We start from the raw sequence: 22,685 nt of genomic DNA, 5'->3' as shown, positions 1-22,685 counted from the left end.
TTAGAGAGGAGCAAACCAACAATGTCATTAGAAGGGAAGATATTATGGCTAAGGCTCACTTACTTTGGATGCATCATGCGATTAAACTCGCTAGAAAAATCATTAATGCTCAGTGGCATGGTCAGTAGCAAAAGGAAATGTGGTTGCCAAAGGATCTGCTGGCTCGACACGATCAAAGCCGACACAGGGATGACCATGATTCAACTAAAAGAAGCATTTCTGTGCCACCTTTATACACAAATGGTTCCCAAGGTGGCAAAACATTAGAATATAAAAACATTAAAAATAGCACTTAAAACGTACATATAAAATCTTTAAACCGCCCGTGGCGCCATGGGCGCCACGGACTAAATAAAAGGCTAAGGGGTTCTAGGGCAGGATGTGTCCGTGATGAGGAAGGGTCCGAATTGGACCCTTCCTCTGGACAGACAATGGTCCCTCCGATTCCCAGCCCCAGTAACTGCGAGCTGTGCGCAGCGCGGCTTGCACTTGCTCCCTTTGCACTTGCTTCTTTGCACTTGCTCCCTTTGCCGGTGGCCTGGCACGTCGGAGGCGCATAGCACCTCCGACGCGTCAGGACGGCCGCAAGGCAGTCCGCGCGGCTGCCGGGGGCTCCTTGCCTGCCGGCCTGATGCAGTGAGAGCCGCGAAGCGCCTCCCGCCCTTTCAGGCCGCCGACCGAGCGAGTCCGGGAACCCCGCCGAGCCACAGCGCCATCCCGCGCCACCTGCAAAAGGGAAGCGCGCCGGCCTCCCTCCTTTCCTGCGTCGGACCCCACAGGGACGGCCGTCTGGCCGCGCGTAGTGCGGCTCGCTTCCCCGGGGACCCTCCGGCCTGGCCGCCTGCCGTGCTTCGGTGAGCGATCCTCTCCGCCCACAAAGCGCCTCCCGATCCGCCCCCCTCTGCGCTCCAAAACAGCCGTCCGCCCGCCGCCATTACCTGCAAGCCTTGCAAGGCTGCAGGTCGCCGCTGCCGCACATCGCCCCCCGGCCCAGCCAGCCAGCAGCGGCCGGCGGGGGATGCTTCAGGGCCGCCGCCGCCACTGACGCAAGCGCCAGCCGCCCAGCTCCCATGACGCCGGCTGAGGCTGCTCCCGCCTGCCGCGCACGCGCAGGACGCCCCGCTGCCAGCCCACCAGCAGCGGCCGGTGGAGGAAGCTTCGGGGAACCCGGCGGCGCTGGCGGCGCACTCCACCACGCGGCCCAAGCTGCCCACCTCCAGCGCCACCACATGCAACCGCTGACGCCTGTCACCCAAGCGCCGCCCGCGCCGCCGCCCACCGGACACAGCCTGAGTGCCCAGCCAGCTTCCCAGCCTCAGCTCGGGAATCTGACGCAAGTCACTACAGCCCGTCCACTTCCTCCTGCCCTCCAGCTTGCCCCCCAGGACACCAGGTAGGCCGCGAGGTCCCACCCGTCCCGGACGACCCCGGACTTCTAAAGCCCCGCCGCACAGCCCTGCCGCCCTCATCGCGTGCCCTCCTAGCGCCCGCTGCATTTTGCCTGCAGCGGGCTTATTTTCTAGTATTTAAATAATTCTATTAAAAACATATAGAAATGCAACACAACCAGGGCACACGCCACTGTGGCAAGATTTATTTATTTATTTGGCCCAGGAAAGGCTGAGGCTGGTGAGAGAAGCAACCCTGGCCACCACTGCCTATTTTTGTAGGGAAGAGTTTTAGCTATATCTCCACTTTTAGGGTAGAACTAAATACTCACAAAGCTCTTCGACATCTGCATACCTGGGCAGAGTCTCCACTTCCTTTGTTTATTCCATTGTCAATCCTGTTGAATTCAGATTGCTTTGAACTCAGATCTTCCTCCTCCCCCCCTCCCCATTGAAACAGGATAGTGTTCTGCACGTGGTTAGGGAGGCTCAGAAGGGGGGAGGAATCCAAGCCCCTTCTTTCTTTTCTTGAAGGGGGGGGAGAGGAGCCAAGCAGGGAGCCTCTTTCTTTTCTTAGAGGGGTGGGTGGGAGAGGATCAAAAAAGGCAGAGAAGGGAGAAAAAAAATCCAGGACTGACATAAATTGAGAGAAATTAGGGGCTTCTTCTTTAAGGCAAGTTTGTCACATGACCACCTGTGGCCAATCACTGTAAGATATCGCACAATAAAGATAGGATCACTACGGATCAATCCTTCTTGTTGCAGAAGGAAATTTTAAATTGCCCCAAATCCAAACGGAATTCACATTCTGTTTAGAGGGCAGGGATCGATCTGGGTTGGAGTAAAAGCTCCGTGCAGTTTACACCCTGGTCTGGTTTCATGTTTTAATCCATGCTGTTTAGCTACAGTAATTAATTATATGCTAGTCTGTAGTACCCCCCCCTCTTTAGGATCTGGATAAGGAGAGGGGAAATAGGATCTTCTATGTAGCCTGACACCCCAAACCTTCTTGTAATTTCCCTGCTCTTTCTTGTTTCTCTGCAGAGGCAATATATGGACTCCTCCCTCGGCCCTGTCAAGTGATGGTTCTCTTAAATCCACAAAGTGGGTCTGGCCAGGCACTGCATCTATTCAGGACCCAAGTGCAGCCGATGCTGACAGAAGCAAACATAGCATTCAGCATGTTTATAACTGGTAAGTGTTGTGCCTGAACAAGAGCTCTGGATACGCTGTAGCAATACTTCCTCCACATGGTGGAAGACTCTGGACCATGCCAGTTGGCAGCTACAAAAGTGACTGTTCTCACACCTGTATCCTTACCTCTGCCCCCCAGGCCTTACCCACCAGCTGTTGCCCATGGCTGTCTCCACTCAAGCTCTTTCTTAGCCCTCATGTTGCTAACCTACCATTGCTGGCAATGCAGTTGGGTTGGCAGCTTCCAGGAGGTGGCTGGAGGTCTCCTGGAACTGCAAATGACCTCAGTTCCCATGGAGAAATTGGTTGCTTTCAAAGTTGGCCTCTATGGCATTATAGCCAGTCTCCATCCTCCAAATTTTCAGGAATTTTCTCACCCAGAACTGGTAACCCTAATGGCAGCACTGTGATGGGCTCCCTTGCTTGAGTCCTGCAGAGGCCTCAGGAGCATCCTTGCTTGCCCTATTTATTTGTAATAGAGTCTATATTGCATAGAACAGTTTTAAAAAATGCATGGGGCTTGTGTGAGGTGTCAACTAAGTTGGAAAAGTCCTGAAGATTTGGGGGTAAAGCCTGGGGAGGGCAGGGTTTGGGGAGGGGATAGACCTCAGCAGGGTCCACTTGTATGAATCAGCAGTTTCCTCCTGGGGAGCTGATCCCTGTGTTCTAGAGAAGAGTTGTCATTCGGGAGGATCTCTAGCCACCACTGAGAAGTTGGCAGCCCCAGGCGTGCATGACACTTCCACACTGGAGGGAGTACCTTTTTCCTGACTGAGGGTTTTTTTGGGGTGGGGTTGCAACATACTATGCCATAATGGTCTTTCTGATTCAATTTTTGCTATTCCAAGAAGCAGGTAAGGGCTGAGCTATATGTGAGTGAAGGACCTCTACACCAGTGCTAAAGATGAAGGTGTTTAGAGTACAGTCAGGGAGCCTTGAAGGTAACCTTTGGCCAGTAATTCTCTCTGTGTGTCCTACCTCACAGGGTTGTTGTGAGGGTAAATTGAAGGAGAAAAGAAGAATGTATGCCACCCTTCTGAGAGGAAGGGTGGAAAAAAACACACCCAGTCAATCAAGCAATAAGACCGTGATGGCATAATGTGTGGCACCCTTACCCTTTGGTATATCTGCTCCCCTCAGGACTCCAAATTTTGCTGCCAGAAAACTCTCCTCCTTTGCTCTTAAGGTCTTCAAAAGTGAACATTACAAGACTGTGGCATACAAATAAAATTAAACTCTCCAGTAAAGATGCTCAGCATATTGTTTGACTTTCAAAACAGGGGGACTTTTAAAACAGGTGCGTCAGCTGTCTGGGATAGATTCAATTGCTTCATGCAGTATATGACTCCATTCCCTGTATCTTACTTATTGCCCCCCCTCCCCCAATTTCTTTGAACAGGAAAAAAAGAACCTTTAGGCTATGGACAGACAGGGTAACTGGCACTACTTGAGCACTGCATATTCTGGCCCTTTGGAAATTATTTCTGTAAGAGGAGAGGGGTGAAAGAAGTGAAGGAGCATGTATGTGTGTGTACATGAAATCAGGTTGTTGACTTTATTTGGGGGGGCAAGGATTCAGCAGATGAAATATTTAATTACTTACCTTTTACCACACTTTTCAAGGTTTCTAGAATATCAAAATCAGTTCAAGTAGACATCAATCACACTGTGAAATAGGACTAGGATTACCGAATTAGAAAACAATACAAACAAAAACATAAGGCATGGCATACCATAACGCAGAAATTGGATTACAAAGGTAGAAGCCAATGTAATAACAGCAAATTGAAAAATCCAATTAATAGGAATGGGCACAAACCATAGAAATTGAAATTGAAATTGAAATTGAATTGAATAGTTTGTGGTGACTGTTGTCATGGTTTGATTTGCAAAGTCAGGTTTATGGCAGGTCAACCAGCACAAACTTGGAAGCTGTTTATGAAGGTTTCTGCCAGCTCATGATTGAGACAGACTGTCTCAGCTCCATCAAAATGCCAAACTTCAAAGCAACCATTTGGAAGATACGTCCAGGAGCAGCCAGGGGAGGTCCCCTGTGACCTTGATGTCTCTGGCTTGCATAGGATCCATTCTAGCTTGGTGTAGGGTTAAGAGTGGCAGCCTCCAATCTGGAGAAGCAGGTTTGATTAGCAACTCCATTTCCATATGCAGCCAGCTGGGGGACCTTGGGCTAGTCAAAGTTCACTCAGAGCTCTCTCAGCCTCACCTACCTCACAGGATATCTCTTGTGGAGAAAAGAAGAGTAGGCAATTGCAGGCTGCTTTGAGACTCCTTCAGGTAATAAAAAGTGGGGTACAAAAAAAAAAAAACCCACACACAAAGTCCTTCCTCTTCTTCCATATAATCTTCAACCTCCTGAACCTGCATCTGTCACAATATCTGGCATAGGTTCAGGAGGTTCACGTGTACAGAATGGATACTGAGCAAGCTAGTAACTCCAAACCTGCATGGGATCTCCAGCTGATGGTTCATGGTTTGTGAACAGGGCATGCCACAAACCACAAACTAAACTGCATTTTCCTTATTGGCTTTTTACTCATTTTGAATAATTACTGCTAGACTAACTGATCTACTGACAAAGGGGATATTTAAAAATTTAACTGAGTAATAAAATATATTTACCTGATTTTGCACCATTGGCCTTGGCCTTATTTTTTAATCTCCAGCTCCATGTGGTAGCCGAAACAGAAAGTGCAGCTGCACAGGGTCATTGCTGAGGGGCATTTGCAGGGCCCATCTTTAGATGCCTGTGTTCAGAAGAGGGAAGTTGTCACAGCTAGGGTTGCCAGCACCCAGCAGGAGACTGGGAGGCCAGGGATATGGGGGAGGGCTTTTAGAATTTACATCGTTTTCAGGGAAGATCTGGAAATGATGTCACTCCGCTGTGGGAATAGTACAGTACAGTTTATTAATAGGGTCAACAACCAGCGGGAAATAAACAATTAATCAGCAAGTTAAAAACACACTTTAATGATGACATTAATTAGTAAGGGAAACTAGTAAAATTGTTGAATTTGTTCAGATAGAACTTGCCTTTCCCTAGAGACCAAATAGCAATATTGTGCTACATCGTTTGAAACCGTCTTAATTTTGTCTCCCAGGAGAAAAGTTACAAGATGTCCCTCTGCATATTTCAAGTAACTCTCCAAGGGCTTAAATTGAGAGACAGCAGGGATTATTAGTTTGTTCCTGTCATCCTCATATAATGCGCAGTGTTGTAGAATATGGGATGTTGTCCCCACAGTCTTATCACATAAACAGAGTCTCAAGTGCAGAGGTTGCCAGACAGTACTGCTGATGGAAGTGGTTGGAATTATGAATGTTCCCTAGGTAAGGGGCACTGGCAATATTTATCCATGATTTTAACCTAGAGTAAAGAGCTGGTTAGATGTATCATATTTCCAATAGCCACTTATTGTTGTGAAAGTTGGACGATGAAAAAAAAACCAGACAACAGAATCTATTCCTTGATCTCTGGTGTTGGAGAAGGCTTCTGCGGGTTCCATGGACAGTAAAAGTCACAAACAAGGAAATACAACAGCTCATAATGGCTGATATATCACTGGTAGGCAAAATCACAAAACCCACTCACTCACTTTGGCCCTACCATGAGATCCAAATCAATGCAGAAAGCAGTTATGCTAGGATAGGTCAGTGGAAAAAGGAAACCAGAATGACAGAGGGTGCAGTGGTTGGACTCAATTGGGGTGGACACCAGCCAGAACTTTGCACAGCTTAGGTGCAGGATTGGGGAGAGTGGCTGTGCTGTGGGATCGCCAAGAGTCAGACACAGCTGAATGGCTGACGACAACAACAACAACAAGGAGCTGGTAATAAGGAAATCTCCTTTAGGAGCTCTGTGTCCAAAAGTTGTGGTTGAATCATGCTTTCTGCTTTAGTTAGGCCTCCTTCTAATAGTTGAAGCAGGTCAAGCCCAATTGATCTTAATTTGCCTGCTTCTTTATCCAGCCAACACAGGTAGGGGACAGCCGCTAACATAAAAGGAATTAGGCTGGAGGGCTTTAAATGAGTTCTTAACAGAAGTAGAATATATGTTGCCAGAATTCTGTTTCTACTGTACAGAGGCCGGCCTTCTGTCTCAGAATCACATTTGGAGTGCACCTGACAGCATTAAACAATGCTCTTAAAAATTCAGATTGGATCACTTACAAGAACTTGTAATTATTGGGAAGCTGCTGTAGGTCTCTGGAAAGGCTATGATTCTATATGGGCCCAAGGCCATGAATGGTTTTGTAGGTGATGACTAGTACCTTGAGCTGAGCCTAGTAATTGGTTCCTGACCAATGGAATGATTGCAGAGTGGGTGTGACGTGCATGCCCATCTAGCTCTTGAGTCACCGAGCCTCTGTACCAGCTGCAGTGTGTTCACTGACATTGTCAGATCCATGATACAATAGTCCAACGTTGAGGTTCCTATGACATGGATCTATACAGCCAGATTATGTCAAAGTAGGGAGCCATCTTCTGGGCGTGGGCTGGTTCTCATCCTTTTCCTCATGTACTCCTCCACCATGATACTGCTGCCAGTATGTGTCAGAGGGAAGAGAGGACTGACTGGCAGTGTTTCCTGAATAAGACAGGGAGCCGTGGAGGATGCAGAGCTCAAGCCGCTCCTGCTGAGCAGGTGAAATTAGCCGCCGGTGAGTCTGACTGTGTGAGAGAATGCAGCTGTCTATTTTGAGATGTGTGTGTGGACCAGCCCATATGGCCAGCCTCATTTCCTGTTGATCCCATGTTTACGCAAGGTAATGCCACCTACAAGTCATACAGGCTCTTTGTCTTTCTCTCTAGAGAAACACCACCATGCTTGGGAACTGGTGAGGGAGGAGGACTTGTCCAGGTGGGATGCCTTGGTCATTATGGCTGGGGATGGCTTGCTGTATGAGGTAAGAAGGGCAGATGGACCGCTGTCAAACTTGGGGTTCTGGCTTTTCCTATGATGACACAACACTGGATGATCCTCCCACCACAGAGGACCAGATGCTGCCCCATTGCTCAAAGTGGACATGATGAATAGAATAAATGAGCTTTGTGAGTCTTGCTACTAGTCATGGCTTCCCTTCATGTTAAGACTCAGTTGGCTAGTTTTGAAATTAATACCTGCATGTCACTAAATACTATTAAACAGTTGATCCTGCTTCCCGAGCCTTTAATAGCCTACAGCTCAAACCTCAGTACTGAGCCATTATGACCCAGTGTTAACTTATATGGAGCAAAGGCCCACTGAGTAAGTCCATATGGATGCAGTTGTCCCTTCACAGAGTACAGGATCCGTTGCCTAGTGCCAAAACTGGCTTGAGACTCTTCCATAGTGTGTCTCTAGTCCTCAAAAGTTGTGCAAAGACTAAAAAGAGTGAACAGTCTGCTAATGGCTCAGTAAGCCAAATTTTGAATATTTAGGAATTTATTCTGAGTACAGTATTTCCCCCCTAATTGCAGAATATTAATACAGAAATCCTCCCTTTGAGTAACAATGGGAAAATGTCGTATTTTAAGATATCTGTCTTAAGAAGTAAGGAATATCAAATTGTACCTATGAATACAGCACTGAGCTGAATGCTTGCAAGATTATATATATGAATACAGTGGGTTTAAATCTTTGTATTGGCAGAGCTATCTGCATTGGGAAGATAGAGCACTGACAGAGCTGAGGGAAGCTGGGGGTGGGGGGAGGTGGAAACGTTACTGTGACTTGCCCACTGCATACATTTACTGGTTCAGCACTTCCAGTAGTTTTTGACTCCCAGATACATCCTCAAACCCACTGCTTCTCATGTGAGACTGACTCCGGCCTGGCTTACGCATGTATCAGAATGAGGTGGTAAAATGGACTGTGCCATGTCAGACTGTAAGTGGGGGATACAGGTTTTTTTAGACTCTTCCCTATCAGCAAAACTCCCTGCAACTAGAGAACTAGCATCATGCAAGGCTAGAGGAAGAACTATTTCCCAAAATGTGCTAGCTTTCTACCTTCAGGAAGGTTTCTTTTTAATGTGCGCAACATTCACATTTTCTCACCTACAACCCAAAGCGATGCAGTCCAGCCCATCACATCACCATTCTTTCAGTTCATTCTGCTGCTTGTGTAAATCCAGCCTCCCCAGAACCCAAAAGTGATGTGCCCTTGAGATCTCATATGCTGCTCCAGGGAAATGACTTGACATTTATATGATACCCGTATGACTCACCCTGCTGCTGCGGCATTGTTACCAAAGCCAGGCTCATAGCTGAAAACCACCTTTCCTTGTGCTCTTCCCTCAAACCAGCTTTTGAGCAGCCAGCTTCTTTGTATCTTTGCAGGTCATAAATGGACTGATGGAGCGTCCTGACTGGGAGACTGCTACCCAGAAGCCTCTTTGTGTCCTCCCGGCTGGCTCTGGAAATGCCGTTGCTGCTTCTCTCAATTACTATACAACGTAAGGGATTACAAACAAAATGTTGTATTGAATGTCAAAGCCTTGTTTGTACTTGTCAGGGGAGTCTGCTTGTTGTCAAACCGCATGGTCCAGTTTTGCACTGTGACAGCTGTTGCAGAATTCAGCATCCTAGAAATCTCCGGACTGTTCCATGTGACTTTGGGGTAGGTAGTGACCGCTTGAAATCAGTGCCCTCATTGGTATACTGCTGCTGGCCCCACCATGCAGCTATTTTTTCAGACTGTCTTTTGTAGTTCCTTTAAAGTTTAAAGGGTCTGCAGAAGACAGCCTGAAACAGTTGTGTGACAGGAAGCGCCTCCCTGCACAGCTATTTCCCACCATGCTCCTGGCAGCTATTTTTAATGATTTGCAACTGCACAGCTGGGAGCCCCTCCCCACTTGCTGATTGTTGGGTGCCCTCTGCAGTCCCTTGAAACTTTAAAGGGACTGAGTTGCGTGGTTCAGCCATGAAAAAAACTGCATTTTCCCAGTTTATGCTCATTTCTTCAAGCAAGCCCCCATGAGTCTAAATGGTTGCAGAAACTAACCTTGGTCTCTCTGTTCTAAGGCAAGTAACTAGCTTTGTGAAGACAAGCGCAAATATTTGTCAAGGAGGCTTGGTAAAAATATGTGAGAAGCTGGTGGATGGCTCATCAGTTCGTGGCTCTTCAGCACTCTGTATAGCTCTTCCTGGGTAGTATGTGCCTGTGCTGATTATAATGGTAGGTCAGTATAGTGGAGGGCTTAGGATGCCAGATTGGGGCTTGGGATGCTTGAGTTCAAATCTGTACTTTGTTGTCTAGCTCACTGTGTGATCTTGGGCCAATCACTATGTCTTAGCACCTCGCCTAAAGCAAAGGGTAACAGAGAGGAGGGTAGAACCCTCATATGCCGCCCTGAACTTTTGGGAGGGAAGAAGGGATAAAATAAGGCGAGATAAGAGATTTAAAATTCTGTTTTCTTCCAAACCACACCCCACAACGATGTTAAGTATAAAGTTAAAAAAATATTTAACACTAAGTAACAGAAAGCAATATAAACAGATTATTTACTTACAAACAGGGCAACAGAAACAAATGCAGTTTTCCACACTATTCCAAGCACTTTTAAATAACATTATTATAAGGGAAAAATGCATATACAAAAATTACTGAAAACTATCTTGAATCATCCTCTCAAAGATTATAACGCAAAATATGATCTATTATCTCTACTGAAATTATGTAATCTTTTCAATTTTGAAAATCCTCTTTTTGCAGAAATTGATGTTGATGGACAATTAAAAAAGATTTTCTAATGGAAAAATATAATATGCATGAAACAAAACATCTTTTATTCCATTGCTTTTTAGCCTTGAAGATAAACTGCGTTTCTATATGCAAAAAATATCAAATAATGCTTATTGTTCTCTGCTTATAACTTTATTTATAATTTTCGGAGTTTTCTCCTATTTTTTAGGAGAGTCTTGATCAAGTCCTCCAAACTAATTTACCATAACAAATCTGCTTCTCTAGTTAACAGAGACAATGCATTCAGCCGGTCTTGCCGCATAGTTGTTCTGTTGAGATTTTTAATATGCTTGAGCTGAGAAAATGAATGTTCAGGTCTGCAATTTGGGACCATCCATGTTAAAAATATATGCAAAGCAGCACACACTCAATTTTGTTTTCTAAAATTATTTTATAAAGTTCAGCATGACTGAATCTAGTTTTTACAGTTTTTGTTGTAAAAAAATATGGCACACATATGAAGCTCAGCAGAGAGATTAGTATCCAAGTCCTCTGGGCAAACACCAATTCACTTTTGAGAACACTAAGAGCCATTCCGCACCTGATAAAAGAAGTGAAATTCTTACCTTTTGTAAACGTCATATCTTTGGTGTTTTGCATGATGTCATGAACATCCAGCGTTCCAGCAGCAAACTGGCAGCTACATTCTCCATTTTAAAGCGCTTGCAGGGGAATTGCATAAACTGGATTCCCCCTGCCATGTGAGCAGGAGGAGATCAGCCAGCAAGCCACTCGCAAAAGACACGTGCATTACCAAAGTGGCCGAAGTAGCAAGTGCCTGCCCTCGAGCCCGCCTCCCTCTCTCTTCACTGGAACGGGGCTTTCTTTCTTTCTTTCTTTCTTTCTTTCTTTCTTTCTTTCTTTCTTTCTTTCTTTCTTTCTTTCTTTCTTTCTTTCTTTCTTTCTTTCTTTCTTTCTTTCTTTCTTTCTTTCTTTCTTTCTTTCTTTCTTTCTTTCTTTCTTTCTTTCTTTCTTTCTTTCTTTCTAAAAACTGCTTGGAGCAATGAATAGGCACACAATCGCCCAGGCATAGCACAAAATAAGCTTTTCCCCATCAGTTTGCCCATCAAGCATGCCTCTTCCCCACCAAAAACAACAACAACAACAAAACAAATCCCGCCCCAATTTTTTTTAAAGCTTCAAGGCTCTGCATTGCAAGAGAGCTTGCAGTAAAAGCCCTATGCACCTATGGATTTAAACACATAAGTCTCATTTTTTAAAAAATGAGCTCGCATCGCGGTCTCTTTAAAAGAGGGAGAAAGGTGATTGGCCACCTGTCTTCATTGACAGGCAGAAGAGAGGAGCATGTATAGTGTGTTCCCCTCTTCTGCCATTTCAACCAGGCGTGCGAAATGGCAGGAAGCGCAAGATGGCAGCAGAGGAGCCAGCAGGTGAGGAATTCCCAGAGGTGTGGGTTTTTTTTTTTTTTTAAATGTTACTCCATTGTGCTGGTGTAACACTAATTTTTTTACTGTGTGGAATTGAGTACTTTCCAGTTTCAGTGGATGAAGGAAAATTATCTGGCACTTCTGGGAAGAAAATCTGCTATTTCTTTGTGCACCTCTTCTTCTCATCTGGGTTTCTGGTTTCTCAACAACTGTGCAAAAGGTGGTGATAGGGAATTTATCCCTAGCATTTAGATTTACTGCTGGTGTATCTCTGTCATTGTGTACCTGCTTTCTGATACGTTTGCGAGTTTGAGCTATACTGTAATAAACATCTGGTAGTATTTCCTTTGCAAGTGCTACACATCTTTCAAAGTCATCTCTTAATGTGTGTAGTTGGTCAGCTAAGGACCCATCTGCACATATTTTAAAGTTCACATCCTCACTTTGCAGAACTTGACTTGCTCTATGAAACTTTTGCAAAATCTCATCCCACATGATCAACATAAGAACAAACTCTTGCATCTGATTTGCAATGTTGTCTGCCTCTCTTCTAGTGTTTCCCTTTTGTGACTGGTCTTCAACTAGACATCCTAAAGCTTCCAAAATCTTACAGAAAGCCTTCAGAAATGCTGCTGTTGCCATCACGTGTGCCCCCATCTGGGATCAGAGAAGAATTTCAACACCCTTTCATTTCCGAGACAAACTTTAAGGATTTTCCTCCGGCTGGTTGAGGTGGAAAAATATGCATGGAGTAAACACACTGTAGAGAAAAAACTGCTCCTTGACAGCAGTCAACAGCACTTTGGCTGCACGGGGCACATATACGACAAACTTGTTTCCTTCTAAAATCTTTTGCTGCATCCCCTTATAACTCCCAGACAGGTTGGTGCAGGACTGACCCCTACGCTTTGAAAAAACGTAGTTTGCACACTTTGCGTAAGTACAGCAGCACCTGGCATGCCATCTCCTCACCAGTAGTGCTTTTTAGTTCCAGAAAGGTTAAAAAGTGACCCTTGGACTACCCGTCTTGTAAATGATCTATGAGTGGTAGATCTGGTGTCAAGTCAAGTTTTACATCTTGTTCACTAAAACTTAGCTCGTTTCTGTGAAAAATAAGTAAAAGAAATAATAAAGGGTCACACAAATCAGCAGACAAGTTACATGCTAGGCAGACCCAGCCACTCTGTTTGCACTTAACGGAAGTGAAACTCCCATGCCATGAGACGGAAACGATGTGATATCTGATGGCATCTTCGGACCAAACTTTTAAACTTTAATCATTTACTATACCAAAAAAAAAAGCAAGTTGAACATGGCAGTTAAGGATAATTACAAAAGATCTGACTAATATCAGGCTAATGGTGAGATAACTAGCAGGAAGAACTGTGGTACCCTTTTCCTTTGATGCCCTAAGCACATGCTTATTTTGCTTTGTGACAGGGCCAAGTGTAGTAGACATTATAACTACCAATGGATCAGTTCCAGATAATTGAACAATGACAGAGTGCTGGTTTAGTTCATGGGTTAGTTTCGTTGAGGCTGCAGGAATATTCCAGGGCAATAAGAAAATGGTCTGTCCTTGTAGATCCCTACGAAGACTGGTGGCAGGGCAGTCCCATGGGCTGGTGGATTCCCTCTTGACAGATGATGGTGGCTGGTGTCTTCTAGCACTGTTGTTGGAATGGGGGTGGAGTAGGGGAGAAGGTTCATTCACAAAGGCAGCATAATTGCAGGTCCTTGGCTCACATTTCAATCCCCTCCCTGGATTTATACCCCCCAACTCCCCAGACCTGGCCTTTGCCTTCTGCACAGCTGGCTGCTTCTTCCATCTGCTCTGTGACTAATCGTCTGTTCCTCCTGGGTTTTGTTTTGGAAAGGGGGCAGATGAGATGGGTGGAGGATGTCACTAATGGGTTACTTTCTTTTCCCTGTCAAGCTGGCTCAACCACCTGGTGTACCCCAGGCAAATGGAGTTGTTAATTCTCACATTTCTGCACCTGGGAATTATGGCCTCGAGGCTGTGCCTAGGTCCACTCAAACTGAGCACTAGGAGGGAAACTGCGATTTCCCCTTTAAGCATCTCCATAGTGATTTCGTTTCTGTAGTATCTGGATGAGTGAGCTCTGACTCATGCAAGCTCATACGGAGATAAATTATGTGAGTCTTTATGGTGTCTTGAACCTTCTCTTTTATTTAGCTGCAGTTGACTACCACAAGTTATCCCTCTGGAACTCTGCATAGTGGCCAGCACTTGGGCATAGGCTGGCCCATCCTTTCCATTAGCTGGACCATTTTCCTTATTGCTCTCCTCCATTCCCCTTTAGCTGTTATCCTAATTTGTTCTACCATCTCCAGTGCATTTTCTCATACCCGTTGTCTCCAACAGGCAGTGCAAAGATAGCTTTGTGGCTGTCAGTTTGATTCCACAGTAGCCACTGAAATGTGGCATATATAAGCATGTTACTATGGACTTTATTATTCTTTTGCTATCATGTCACAGCCAACTTATGGCCACCTGGAAGAGTTTTCAAGATATGGCTGGAAGTGGTTTGCCACTGCCTGCCTTTGTGTAGCAACCGTGGACTTCCTTGGAGGTCTCCCATCCAAATGCTAAGCCATCTCTGCTTAGCTTCCATGATCTGACAGGATTGGGCTAGCCTGGGCTGCTTATCTGTGTCAGGAGAGACTTTATTAATACTGCAATAATCACAAAAGATCAACCAGTGGCCAACTAGGGCCTGGCTGGCCAATTGAAACAGTCCCCGTCAGGATTTAGGCTGAACCAGATGTAACCTGGGACTCCCTGTTTTTCAAATGACAGATGTGCAGGGCCTCACAACTTCTAGTCAGTACTGTGGCATGAGGGAATGTGGAGGAGGGGTAAAGCCTTCCTCTCCTGTAACAGTTTCTTAACTTGACACGAACCTTGTGGAGTCACTGTTTGCCCTCTCTTGACACTTCCAGACAGACATGTGTACCTGTAAGTTTGCCTAGCGAGATACACAGCAATTCCAGGCAGTATTTCAGGTTGGGAAAATGACAGTGGGGAGGAAAGGCCCTAATTTCCATGCTGGAATCTGGTTCTGGAAAAAGAAATGAATTGAAGTGCCCCTGTGTGGTTCTCTCTTACCTCCAAGTAATTACAAGACCTGCCTGGGCTTATTTTTGCCGTTATGTGCCTCATATATTGGTTGCTGAAGCCTTTCCAATAAGTTGCTCAAAACGGTGTACAATTTTTAGAATTTAAGTGCAGAAGAAAATATCACATTAGGTTCCATGACTTTTAAACAGGTTTGCCATTATATTTATCCAATACTATTCCTGAGATTACAGTTTGATTTGGAAGACTGGCAAAGGGGGAAGCCCTTCTTCATACTGTCTCTGGCAACTCACCCCCCCCCCCCGAATCCCTGCCAACCTGCTTTTACCATGCTTGGAGGACATGGACATATAGTACCCATAGAGAATCATAGAGTTGGAAGGTACCTCTAGGGTCATCTAGTCCAACCCTCTGCAGAATGCAGGAAATATGTTTTCCCCAGCAGGAGAAAAAGCAAAGTGGGCAAATTTTGGGGCAAGGGGACATCATGAAGGGCAGGAATAAAGAAGCCTGGCTCCAGGTTCCTTAGAATTGCTGTCTCTGTTGCTAGAGTTGACCAAAGCCACCTGTTACCCAATCACAAGACTACATATAATGTGTAGTTTGGCTTGATAGACATAATACAGAAGTTAAAAGAATGGGGTGGGAAGAGGAGGGAGGAAAAAACAAACATGGATATGAATGCTTTCCTAATGCTATACATTGCATAATGAACATTTGGAACAGCTACTGCAGGAGATATTTTTGGGAGGAATGAGGCAAATGGTTGTGGAGCTGTCCCACCAGGCTGGCAGGGGAGGGGGCTTTCTGCCTATCATCCTCCCATCAGGTGAGATTAGAGGGGAAAACTCCTAGTTCAGTAGGCATTGTTTTCACAGATACCTGAGCCCACAGAATCTGTCTTTCCCTCTAGCCATGAAGCACTGGAGTTTGCTTATCCCTTCACCTGTCTTGCAGTGCCTGTCAAAGCTCTTTTAAGACAACTTAATTTGTATGAAGGCACCAGTGGTGCCTCTGCTAATGAAATACTTTTCTGGGAGCCCAGCTTTCTTTTCCTCTATAAATCAGCAGCAGGTCCTGTCTGGTTACTTCTTAAGGGTGATCTTCTGGACAGTCCTCCATATGGTCTGCCCAGGTGTATGACTGCACAGAGCTTGTGACAAAGTACCAATCAAGTCCAGGTTCATGTGGAATGGTGGATATTTGAACCCTTAAGAAGGGGCTGAACTAGTGATATTGGGAGATCTGAGAAGAGATTCTGCAGTATTTTTTTTTAAATGGGGGAAGCCCCAGTTTGAATTGGAACCATGGTACAGGAGGATTTAGGGGGCAGTTTAACCCTTCTGTTGTGTTTTTGTCAACACTGCCTTCCTCCATTCTGAAGTTAGTTCTGGAAGGGAAATATGATGGCAAAGAGAAGATTTCTGTGCCCCTTCCCCGCCTAATCATGTGCAGGAGAAGAGGAAAGGTCAAGTTTGAAAAGGGAACTGTGATTTGCATATGGGAGAGTAACCTGATCTGAAGGAGGGTTCCATGTGGCTGTTTTCAAAAAGCACCCCTCTTTCCCAATCCAATAACAATAAGTGTGAAATCCATTCATAGCTCTCCCATCTAGTTTGTTCCAAAGTATCCTGCTTCATAGCTGTTGTTTGCTCTAGCATAGCCATGTGGTGAAAATATGCTAAGCAGGAGTAATATTTGTGCCTAAATCCTACCCACTTCTCCCTGCATTAATAGTGAGATGCCAGTGAGTCCGCTGCTGCCTGCAAGCATGGCCATTTTTGTCTTCCATGGCTGGGAGCAACCCATGTGACAAGGTGCCTCCTTGAACCACTCAGCCTGAAGGCAAGAGGCTGTCCGGCAGCCCCCTTCTGAGGTCATGGTGTTAAAGTAATAGCCACAAAACTATGTTTGTTTTATTCCCCACTTGGCTTGCTGGTTTCCTAAACTTGATCTGTGTTTGCCCTTGCCTCTGGCTGAGGGGTTGATCAAAGACATCTCATTCAAGAAGGTGCAGCTGTGTGTGCTCCCAAACCCCCATTTATTACACACACACCCCACTGTCAGTTCTTGGTTTTTCTGGCCAACCTTTCTTGTTTTAGTAAATCAGATTCGACAACAGTGATGTGAAGCTGTCCCTTCTCCCATCTGTTGCTACAAGGAACTGGACAGGATCAGCTGCAGATATTTAAGTGTTCAATCTTCTCCACTCAGCACTATCTAATGTGCACTAGTTAAAGCTTTGGTTTGTGGGGGGTGGTGCGTGGAGATGAAAGGCATCCTTTAGGGAGCTCTTCTCGTGCAGTGAGGGCTCGGTTTATAGATGACCTTTGTGTTGTGATGGGCTGGATGCTGAAGCACCACTGCATCCCAGCAAAGTAGGGTGGAAATGCTAACTCTGCATTTCTTGGGTCATGGGGTTGTTTGAATTTCAGCAACCCCGACAGAGGGATAGGGCTGGCATAGGAAATACCTGTGGGACTCGTGTCCCTTACGTATTGCTAATGCAAAGTAGAAGATACCCCAAGGAAAGCAGTTCTGTGACAGGAGCCTGCTGAAAAGTTATGGTGTGAATTTGACTTGTGACATGAAGGTGGGATATATGAACTAACTGCTTGCTTAATATGGTATGTTTTGCTGCCAACCTTGGCACCTGGTGTAAGCTGTTCTTCAGTGCCTTTTCTTTCTTCTCCCACAGCAAGAGCTGCCTACTAAAAGAAGAGCTGCTGATAAGCTGCACTTTCTTCCTATGCAAAGGCCTGCACGCTCCCCTGGACCTCGTGTCCCTCCATACCGCCTCAGGCAGACGTCTGTTCTCCTTCCTGAGCTTTAGCTGGGGTTTTGTCTCTGACGTCGACATCACCAGCGAGAGATACCGCAAACTAGGCAGCGCCCGCTTTACTCTGGGCACACTGCAGCACCTGACCACGCTCCACGTCTACAAGGGCCGTCTCTCTTACCTGCCTGCCGAAGAGCCAAGCGCCCTATCCTCCCAAGGGGAGAATAGCAGCCTTCCAGGACAGCATGCCCACCCAACCTCCTTCTGCAATGGGCAGCCAGTGCCCCCCCGCCCTCAGCAGGGCTCTGTGCTTGAGGATTCTTTACTGGTACCCTTTGACCAGCCAGTCCCCAAAGACTGGATCGCAGTGCCTGAGGAGGAGTTTGTCTCCATTGTCTGCATCTACCAGTCCCACCTAGGAACAGACCTTATTCTGGCTCCCTCAGCCAAGCTGCACAATGATGCCATCCACGTCTTCTACATGACCGCTGGGGTTTCCAGGATGGCAATAATCAAATTCTTTATGGCCTTGGAAAAAGGGACCCATTTGACTCTCAACAGCCCGTATCTCCATTATGTGCCTGTGAAAGCCTTCCGGCTTGAACCCTCCATGCTTAAGGGTCACATGACGGTGGATGGTGAAGTGCTGGCTTGTGAGCCAGTGCAGGGTCAAATTCACAGACAGTTTTGCCGTATCATCAGTGGCTCCTGAGTGTTTTGGGGGACTTCTAAGAAGCAACATCTGTGCCAGCAGCAAAAGGCTGTACAGCATAGCTGGGGTGCATTTGTGCGTTTAATTTCATGAACCAGTGCCTGTAGCAAGTTGCCTTAAGTGCTGCCTCTATCAAGACGGCACCAGCTCTGTTCTCAAGGGATAATTCTCAGGGGAAACTGGGCCCACAGAGTATGTAATTGCAATATTAAAAGGGTATTCCTCCTGGTACTAGAATAGCCTCTCTCTGTCGCAAAAGGAGAGAAAAGGCTGTTTCATAGTCTTCCTCCTCTCTTAGTAAAGAGGTGAAACACCCCAGATCTCTCCATGAAACCAAAGGCAACTTTTCAGCAACCATGAGTTACTCTTCCTTCTGAGACCAAAGCCTAGTGGATGCCTAGTGGCTAACATGGGGGACATGAGATCATCCCCACCTAGTGAGCCTTTGGCTGAAATCAATGACAACTTTTAAGCCCTTTTGTAAAGAAGAGTGTGCTTTTTTACAAAGAAACAAAGTTGTTTGTAATAGCAGATTATATTCTTACAGAGATGAAATAAAGATCTACCCACCTCCCCCAAATAACCAGCTCTATTCGGAAATTAAGTTTGGTGTCATTTCTAAGAAGTGTCAAAACCCTCTCCTTACAACCAGCGAGCTTACACTTCATACATTTTAGTTGATGATAGGAAGAGAATAATCCCTAAGAGGTGGATACTTCTCACCTTCAATTGCATATACTTCCTCATTAAAAAAGATTGAACCTTCTGATTTTCTACAGAAGTATTAGCAAGTGAAGTGTTAATCTTATTAGGATTTTGATTTCTGTAGCAAGGGGCATCAATTCAGCAGACCATTAACACCTCTATTTGCTTTATACTTCCAAGCTGGAGCCTATATAGGGGCTCCTTTGGTGTGGCAGTATGGACCGTATGTATACCATCTGGCAGATACAAGGAAAGATGGTAATCAGGTGACAGCCAGCCAACAGAACCACTCCCCCCCCCCCCAAAGAAATGGCAATAATTTATTTTCATTGTTTGGTAAATACACATAATGTGGAGGTGGTGCAAAAGCAGCCTTATGCTAATGCTCATAGTTTCTTGTCAGCTGAAGCTTATTGAGCTGAGGGTCTTTGAGATAAACGGAATCCAAGATGTTCAGATCCATCAGTCTAAAGGTAAACTTCACAGAGGTTTGCTTTTTTGGGGGGGAAATTAATAGTTGCTTTAACAGCCAGTTTCAACCTACCACCCAATCCTACCCTGCTAGAATTCATGCCTGCCAAGCAAGGATCCATACGTTTCTCGTGATACTGCCCCATTCACAGTAATGTTGGGTCGGGGGTGTCTGCGTGAAGATAAGTTCAGGTGGGTAACTCTATTGGCCTGAAGCAGCAGAACAAAGTTTGCATTGAGAGACACCTTTAAGACCAACAAAACTTTATTTAAGGTCTAAGCTTTTGTGTGCATACACACCTCTTCAGGTGTATGGTACACTGGAAGTGTGCATGGACACAAAAGCGTGTGCTGGAAGTGTGCATGGATCTCAAATAATGCTTTGTTTGTCTTAAAAGCGCCACACAACACAAACTTTATTCTGTGTGAAGATAAGTTATCCAGCTGTATCTAATAACATGAGTAAACAAAGCCTGACTTTAGAGACTCCAGAAGACAAACAGAATAATAGCATAAAGTTATTGGGGCTGATATATAGCTATAATGACGATTGTTTCATACATAGGAAAACAGGTTGGCAATTTGTAATTCTTAGTGCTCTTACCCACAAAGGTAGACTATTGGACAACACCTTTTTCAGATTAAAAGTACTGTTCCTTGATTCTAAGGAACGTATTTATTTAGAACATTTCCATGCCATATCTCCAGAGAATATGCTTGCGGTGGCACATGGAATTTAGGCAAATTTACTGCAAACTGGTTTGTTAGATTTGAGCGGCTTCCAGTTCTAACTGCTCCTACTGATTAGAACTGTCATTGCGCTTAATTTGTTTGTTTTATTTGTAACTGTCTTTGTTTAAAAGTTTTCAGAAGTTTTCAAAGGAGTTTGCAGACTAATGAAAGCCACAAAATTATTAATCCTAATAAAACAGTAAGATACCTGTGTATTCTAAAATACAAGTTGGCCTGCAAAATTAAACTTCAAAAGCATAGCGGAAAAGGATGGTGTCCACTTGCCCCCCCCTCCCCTGAATGAGAACAAAGGAACCAAAGTACACATGGGGTAGTATTCTGCCCACTGTTGGGGTGGCCACTGCAAAGGCCCTGCTCCAGGCAAATTCTGAGGGAGTTTAAACCAGTACTAATCACTGAAGGGCAATTAGTCAGCACCATCCAGATGGGATTGGGAGTTCTAACAAATTTACAAATAGCCCCGACAGACCACTTCCATTAGAAAAAAATGGCAGCTTTGATACTCTATGGCAGGGGTAGTCAAAACTGTGGCCCTCCAGATGTCCATAGACTACAATTCCCAGGAGCCCCTGCCAGCGAATGCTGGCAGGGGCTTCTGGGAATTGTAGTCCATGGACATCTGGAGGGCCGCAATTTGACTACCCCTGCTCTATGGTATCACAATCCTTCCTGCCCCTCTCCAAACTGAACTCCCAGGCATCACCTGCAATTCTCCAGAAGAGGGCAGCACTTAAAGGAACTCATGACCAATTGCAAAGCATGACAGAACAGAATAAAACAAACATATTGCTTACAGAGAATCAAGAAGTGTTGGTTTTTATACCCTGCTTTTTACTGCCTAAAGGAGTCTCAAGGCGCCTTACAATTGTCTTCCCTTCCTCTCCCCACAACAGATACCCTGTGAGGTAGATGAGGCTGAGAGAGCTCTGACAGGACTGCTTGGGGAGAATAGCACTATCAGGGCTGAGACAAACCCAGGGTCACCCATCTGGCTGCAGCTGCAGCAGCACGGAGTCAAACCTGACTCGCCAGATTAGAAGCTGCCGCTCTCAACCACTGCAAAGGGCTCTCTTCTAAATGACTAAATGAACAATATGATTGACAGAAATGCTAACTGTGAGTCAGATCTAGCAGGATGTTTCTTTCATTGCAAAACCTCCTTCACTGATGATTGGAATCTTTCCTGTCGGCTTTATTCTCTTCATTCTTTTCTCAACCTCTTTCTGGCAGCCACGGTCTGCCGGAATGAGGAAATGAATGAAACAAAGCCTAACAAGTTTGATTCATTTGAATTAAAAAAAAATTTCCCATCAATTTTTAAGTACTCAACACTAGTCTCTAATCAATCTATGCCAGCAAGAAAAAAAAAAGAGGGACAGGTTTCAGGACAAGCATAAAGGGATGCGGTTGATGCCAGCTGAAAATTTGCTCCTGTCCTTCCACATAGATGAAAACCGTACCCCAGCATACTGAAGAGCAGGGAAACCATGCTGCAATATACAGACAGGGGAGCAGACTACTGAAGACTATCCAGCTTCACATTTATAAAAATTGAGTAAATTATAAGGACCAGGCACTAAGACTTGGTGATTCAAACAAGGCCAGAGCACTTTTCCTTCAGCTGCCACAGCAGGGCTACTTTAACAGAATTAATTTTTGCTTTATATTCCCACTGTCATGATGGAAGTTCACAGTCTGAGGAAGAGTGCTTGCACTTGAAAGCTCATGCCTGGAATAAATCTCTGTTGGTCTTAAAGGTGCCACTGGACTCTGATTTTGTAGGGCTACTCCAAGTAGCTCTAAAAATGGTGGTTTTCTCTCAGCGGACTCAGCATATGGATTCAGGGACAGGGCAGCTACTAGCCAGCAATGAAGACCAGCCCTGAGCAGGCTGTCCCCTCCACCCGACCCATTGCAGGGCTTGGATAGGGCTTCCAGGAGGCCATGAACCACTGTTTGCCATAATGATTTCCCTGCTGCTAGAGCTGTGATCTCTTCCTGTTCAGAGAAATTGGATCTGCCCTCTTTGAGTGAGTCAGCTTGGAGGCTGTGGCTTCTGGCTGCTGTTTCGTCAGCAGTGGGCAGCCAGGGCTCGGTCTGTCTCCTGTGCGTTAGCTCTGCAAGACAACAGAAACCCAGACAACCTCACTCTCTAAAATCTATCCCAGACATCAGTTTTAAGCTCATGATTCATTCAGTTAGAATCAGACATTTTTCTGCCATCAAACCTAATTTTGAACTTGCCACTTTTAAAAGCTTTTTTGTTCAGATCCAACACAGATATCCTAATCTGGAGTCATGATTGGCTCCCGAGGAAGAAAATAGGCTAAATTTAAATTCTTGAAAGAAATGCCTCCAAGCTAGACTTAAGGATTTCCCTGGATCCTATTAAGTCTCATTATCCATCCTTCCCATGAAGCCGCCAAGTAGATTCTAGTTGCTTTGCTTCAC

At 45.4% G+C, this 22,685-nt stretch overlaps 1 protein-coding gene across 1 annotated transcript in view; it reads left to right on the top strand.

Moving 5' to 3' along the window:
* Positions 1 to 19,310, top strand: part of SPHK1 (sphingosine kinase 1) — a 69,088-nt gene extending 49,778 nt beyond the window's left edge. The window contains exons 3-6 of the mRNA XM_077327694.1: positions 2,433 to 2,582; positions 7,413 to 7,507; positions 8,922 to 9,037; positions 17,513 to 19,310. Coding sequence (XP_077183809.1) covers positions 2,433 to 2,582; positions 7,413 to 7,507; positions 8,922 to 9,037; positions 17,513 to 18,305 — 1,154 coding nt within the window. The 3' untranslated portion in view covers positions 18,306 to 19,310. The remainder of the gene's footprint in view (positions 1 to 2,432; positions 2,583 to 7,412; positions 7,508 to 8,921; positions 9,038 to 17,512) is intronic.
* The last annotated feature ends 3,375 nt before the right edge of the window (positions 19,311 to 22,685 follow it).

The sequence above is a fragment of the Paroedura picta genome, chromosome 3, assembly GCF_049243985.1.
Source record: "Paroedura picta isolate Pp20150507F chromosome 3, Ppicta_v3.0, whole genome shotgun sequence".
NCBI lineage: Eukaryota > Metazoa > Chordata > Lepidosauria > Squamata > Gekkonidae > Paroedura > Paroedura picta.
The sequence above is the reverse complement of the archived record's forward strand: the minus strand, read 5'-3'. Positions and strand labels throughout refer to the sequence as shown.